Raw genomic sequence first — 5,882 nt, 5'->3', positions numbered from 1 at the left:
TATCTTGAATTTTGTTTAGCACTTCACATTTATATTTTAAGTGGTTTTACAGGTGCACAGACACACAAATCCTCCCCCCAAAAGATACACATACTTGGTTGTACACAACATTTTATAAAAAATAGAATAATAATTTCTGCTTAGTCCTAAGTGACACCAAAAATCCTGCAGACATCAGTTTAAATAGTAACTCTTGATGTAAAGCATAGCATATTAATGCATTATGACACAGTCTTAAACGTGTCATAATAAGTAATACCCACTGACATGGATATCACTGCTACATAAAAATGTATAACTCGCTGAACATACCAAACAAAGTAAACCATAAAATTTCACCTGACTTATAAATATTATGTTTATCCAAGAATTTACAAATTGTTATCATTGTAATGCTACACACATTTATATCAGAAATGTACCTACCACAATACTCTGTTGCAGATGACTGAGATGAAAGCATATGCAGATGTCAGGATCAGATCTAGACATCTTCTTTACATATTACTTTTTCAATTACCATAGTTAATAATTCAAATGTTTACGTAGTACACAAGCTACTTTCAGACAAAACAAATGTTTACCCTTTTGTCAAGAAGAAATCTGATCAGTCTGTGTTCTTTCTCTAATTCATACACCTTATGACACCGTCAGGAAGTATTATGACTATCATAATGTAAGTATAAATTGTCAGTCTTAAAGGTGTTTTTTCCCACTCCTGAAATCTGCACCTGCATTCATTCCACAGTGGGGAGCACTGTGGTAGGTACATCTTACATCTGTGTGTGTGCAATATGGTAATTCCAGGATAAACATCCTATTACAAGTTTGGTATAACTGAATGGTATGCATGAATAATATGAATAATTGTATGCATATGAATAATATATGTCACAACAAGTGTCAAGGGAGTGTTATAATAACACTGTGACAGGTTATGACAAAATAAGTTGTTAACAGTTATTAGTAGTTACGAGCATGTCATAACACTTTAAAATGTTTTGTTTCATATATAGTGTCACCAGCTTTATAACTTGTTCTTATAAGCTTTTATAAGTGTTTATAATGTTAAATTAAATACTTGATATGTCTCTATATTACTTTTTTACCAAAGTCCTGTGTCACGTTTGCTCACCTATGTCGCTCACACACATTGTCTCCTTGGGCAAAGCGGTGAAGTCCTGAATTACTACCTGTGGTGGCATTGGCAAAGGCATAGGTACCTTTGGGCCATGGGAAACACAATTCTTCTGCATCTCTACCCCAAGGACGGGAGGCGGACCATCACCTAAATGCCTCCGATACTGGACAAAACTGCACGTCTTGAGGACAATGGCGATTACATTTTTACCCATCAGTATCCCAGACACCCTGACGTCTCTGTAGAAAACCATGTTCCCGCCGCGAATGAAGAGAGTGATTACGTTTATAGTGACAAGGCTGAGAATTGGGTATAGCATCATCTTGTGAGGCACAATGTTCACCCCTTGCATGCTGATCTCGCTCAGTGACACACATGGCAACACCAGCAGGAGGATGTAGCAATAGAAAAACATAAGTCCCTCCACCCATAGGGGGAGCCCTTTCCTCTGAGGCTCCCACAGGTTGGCCTGCATATCCAGAACATCAAGCAAGTCCACTACAACCCAGAAGAGTCGACTCCGGATCTCCTCCTTCTTCTTATGCGGCCGCACGTAATCCATGTGGTCAATGGCTGCCAATGTGATGTAGACCACGGGCACACAAATTGACAAAAGCAATGTCAGTGCCTTCCGTGCCACCCCGTCCACGCCGCCTCCACCGGTCCACCCATCCAAACTACGCCCCTTCCCGTCCGCGGCCTTGTAGTTCTGGTAGATAAAGTAGACCTTGATCTCCAGGACGAAGACATAGAAAAACCAGAGGATCATAGCGTAACCACGCTTAGAGGTTCCCACCTCAGAGCCCACCCATACGGCTAAGTATCGTAGAACTATGAGAAAGCAGACATCTCCCACGAGGACCATAATGCACACGCCAATCTTCCTAGGCCCTAGGTTCTGCTCTACCAGGTAGGCGTCCATCAACATCATGCTGCCCATTATCAAGATGGCCGACAAGCACACATGAGGCTTGTTGGCAGGCGGTGGGGCCACCATACTGAACAGATTTTCAAAGAGAGAATTAGGTCCAAATATAAAGAAAGAAATTACAAAAGAAAAAATGAAGACTAGAAAATGAAGATCCAATATAAAGATAAAGGTCAGAAATAAAATGCATACAATGCTTGAAGAAAAAAAAGAAATTGGCAGTTTCTGAATCACAGGAAAATTCTGGGTTTCAAAAGAGATTGATGCTTACAATAAATTAATATTTTTTGGGGCATCAGCTAACTAAATCATGTTTAAAAAAATTGAACAGATAGTAGTAGTCAAAGTCCAATTAGAAGAGCGACTGTCCTAACTTGACTTTACATCTGTTCCCATGACAAACCCCAGAAAAATTTTTTGACAACCTAATATCTAGCAAGCAGTGTAACTTTAAACTACCTAAATACATGTTTAGCTATAACACTTCATAAAACTATAACTCCAGGTCATAGATTTGTTGGTCCGTTAGAATTGACAGTAACCATTAATTGTTTTTTATGTGATTAATGTGCTGGTAATTCTATCAGTGGTTGACAACAACTAAGATGTTCGTCATTGTAGATAGATAAGCTACCACATTAGATATTCTCCAAGAGCTTTTCGGAGCAGTAAGTAAAAGAGAAATGGACTCAGCGATGCACTTACACTTTTCTCTCCAGCCATGATTAATCATAATGATTCGCAGCATAAAATGTCCGGTTGAATGCCAATATGGAAATGCAAACCCTAGCACTAAATCCATACAATGGCACAGAGTGAGCAAAAAAATTGGATAAGGCTCATTATGAGAGTATTTGATATCAGCAGCAAAAAGTTAATTGTTTAGTCTCCATTATAATCCCCCAAACGTTGTTAGAAATTAATGTAATATCCTGAATATGGAAACGGTTTTGAACAACAGTGATTGCAATGTTCTTTTTCTGTTGACCTACAAAATTGTCCACTGTACTCCCCTGTTGAGTCATGAAAGAGAACAGGGACCTATGTGTGCAACCTCAAAAAGATAGGACCGAAAAAAGTTTCTGTTTTAAGTAGAATCCCTGGAAAACAACAAGCCTCTTGTCCTTTTGAAGAACAACTGCTCTCACTTCCAAGATGCTCTTCCCCTGACAACCGAGAGCTCTCAATGGAGACTCAGATGGAACAATAAAAAAAAGATGTGTCCTTTTGATCGATGATTCGTTCTGGATGAGTGCCCTAGATCGTCCACCGTTCCATGTAGTGCGATCAACCCCTGAGAGGATTATGGGACTAACCGCCCCTGAGACGTGGACATCAAAGAAAAGCCCTTTTTCTCCACCTTTCCCCTCCACTACAATATGGACTTGTGAAAGGAGACTCCCTGTTTCAAATATCATCCAATGTGAAAATCCCAATATTTTCGCCCTCCTTGCTTTGACTCGAAGTGCAGCCTGTCTGTGCCTTCTCAAACTGAGTCTACTTGATTCTCGTCTCCCCACTCTTCCCGCTTGCCTCTCCTCCCTCCTCCGCTCGTGTGCGTTCAGCTGTTGGATGTCGAAGAGGCATGCTCAGCAAGCCACCGCTGCAGGAGTGGAGAGAGAGAGGGAGCGAGGGAGCACTGGGGATGGAGGGAGGTGATGGTGTTATGAACAGCCTCCCGCCGTCAAGTTCTCTCCACTTTTATTCACCCTTGGTTTTTTGCCCTCCTTGCCCACACTATTTAAAGCCCCCCGACCGACAACTCAACCCAACCCGTCATAATGTCGAGCTTCTTCTTTTATCAAGGGAGGGACTCCTCGGGTGGAGGGGGGGGGGGATTCAGTGACACACACTCCACTAAGATGAGTGACACACACCTCCACAGATGCTTCAGTTTAATGAGTCCTCCACACACACACCCCTCAAGCGTCTCCTTCTGTGTGTGTATGTGTATGTCAGGAGAAGGGGGAGGCCAGGGCTCTGTCAGATCCTTTGCACTGATTTCTGCAAGGGACTACAGGAGACACACAGCACTTATATATCACCATTCTTCTAACATTTGAGCCCAGTAATTTGCACACTTTATGACAATGGCAATAGATGTACTTGTTTTGATTGAACAGACTGATGGAACATTTATTTGAACATTGACTTGAATGCAGAGAGCCATTTGAAAAATGACATGTTGTTAGAATTTCAAAACCTTAATGTACTAATAGTAGATTTGGAAATAGATCATTACAAACCTAGTTATTCACTGATTTATAGATATTTAAGCATTTTTAAGTATTTAATAATGATTCACAAGATCTGTAACATTGTTCCCTATATACATATTTATTCCTGTTATAATTTCAGCAATCTAGATAGCTATATCAACACACCTAAGATGCAGCCATAAAAATAATTATAATATATCACTCTACATAATTCATAAAATTGGCAAATGTACTGTGATGATTTGTGGATAGAAATATAGAGTTGCAAAAAACTTTGCTTTCAGACCCCATGTCAACCACTGTCAAATGTTGTTTACAGTGAGTAAACAAAATTTTGCATGAAAAAATATGAACCAAAGTATGATTGGTCCATTTTATAGCAGAAGTCACCATAGAAGAATTTCCACCTATTAATTACGAGTTGTGATGGCAGTTCAAGTGGACTTTTCCCAGCCAAATATGGTACCTTCTTGTTTAAAAATGTGACATAGGCTGTGTGAAATAGTTGGTAGTTTACATCTCGCCAAGGGAAGAATTTTGCAAGGTGGTAACATTCCAGTTCCGGATCTAGAGCAATATTGCATATGCAACAATTTCAGTGATTTTGCAAGGCTCAGTTAACCCAGATCAACAACACTGTGTAATTTGACCAGTTGCATGATTAAGTACTGGGTTTTTAAATGTTTGGGGAACATTCAATAATAACTCTTGCTCAAATCTTTGTAAAAGTTATTTATTTCATGAACATCTTATGAATGGTGTAAGGATAAAATAAGACAAATAAACTGTATTTATGAATACTGTATATTTATAAGTACTATCCTGTAAAGTGGTACTCACACTTCTGTAGCTGAGAGTTTATTTCAACTTGTTACATGCCAAAACGTACAGCTTAGTCAAAACACTTAGGTTGTTAGGCTCGTTTGATCACTTGGCTATCATTGTATTTAATTGGGGCCTGGATGGGGAGCGGGTGTCAGGAAAGCCAGCCCCACAGCCATCAATTTATAGGATTGTATGTTATTGATGGCAGACACTATCCAGCTTGTGAATACTCATGTTAATATGTACACATCAGAACCTCAGTGAAGCAGGAATATGTAGTTTAGCCTATGGTCCTAGCCCATTGTATGAAGACACTATCTTTATCAGAGAATAACTTTAACAGGTTTTTTTTTACAAAGGAGATAGAGGTATTAATTGTGTTTTATCCAAGGATTGCAATGTGTGCCTGGTCGTTGGTGATTGATTCCATGGATTTGTAGCGTCTCTGCAGGGAAATCATTGAGTGTCTTTTTGGTATAACTGTCAAGATTGGTGTTTCCTTTCATTAGTATGAAACACATTTTAGATCTAAATGTTTTCATTTGAATAACCCATAACAATATCATCACAATTACTCAAAATCAGCGCTTTAGTTGGATGAAATGCTTCATGACTGGTGGCCTTGGAAAAGTATTCAGAACCCCGTTCCATTGACAGATTTGACTGAATTACATTTGGTTTCATTGAAATTTAATTCAGTTTGCTATTTCTTTGTAAAACACTGCTACAAAAAATATTTTATTGTAAGATGACATTGGTTTTATGTTGG

General features: G+C 39.2%; 1 protein-coding gene across 1 annotated transcript; it reads right to left on the bottom strand.

The window, feature by feature from the left end:
- Nucleotides 1-306: 306 nt before the first annotated feature.
- On the bottom strand, nt 307-3,629 carry LOC105012317 (transmembrane protein 121-like). Its single transcript, XM_010873056.3, has one exon. The coding sequence runs from the start codon at nt 2,136-2,138 to the stop codon at nt 1,122-1,124; it is 1,017 nt and encodes a 338-aa protein (XP_010871358.1). The 5' UTR covers nt 2,139-3,629; the 3' UTR covers nt 307-1,121.
- Nucleotides 3,630-5,882: the final 2,253 nt, after the last annotated feature.

This window comes from Esox lucius, chromosome 9, assembly GCF_011004845.1.
Source record: "Esox lucius isolate fEsoLuc1 chromosome 9, fEsoLuc1.pri, whole genome shotgun sequence".
NCBI classification, from domain to species: Eukaryota; Metazoa; Chordata; class Actinopteri; order Esociformes; family Esocidae; genus Esox; species Esox lucius.
Note: the sequence above shows the minus strand (reverse complement) of the source record. Positions and strands in the feature narration are given on the sequence as shown.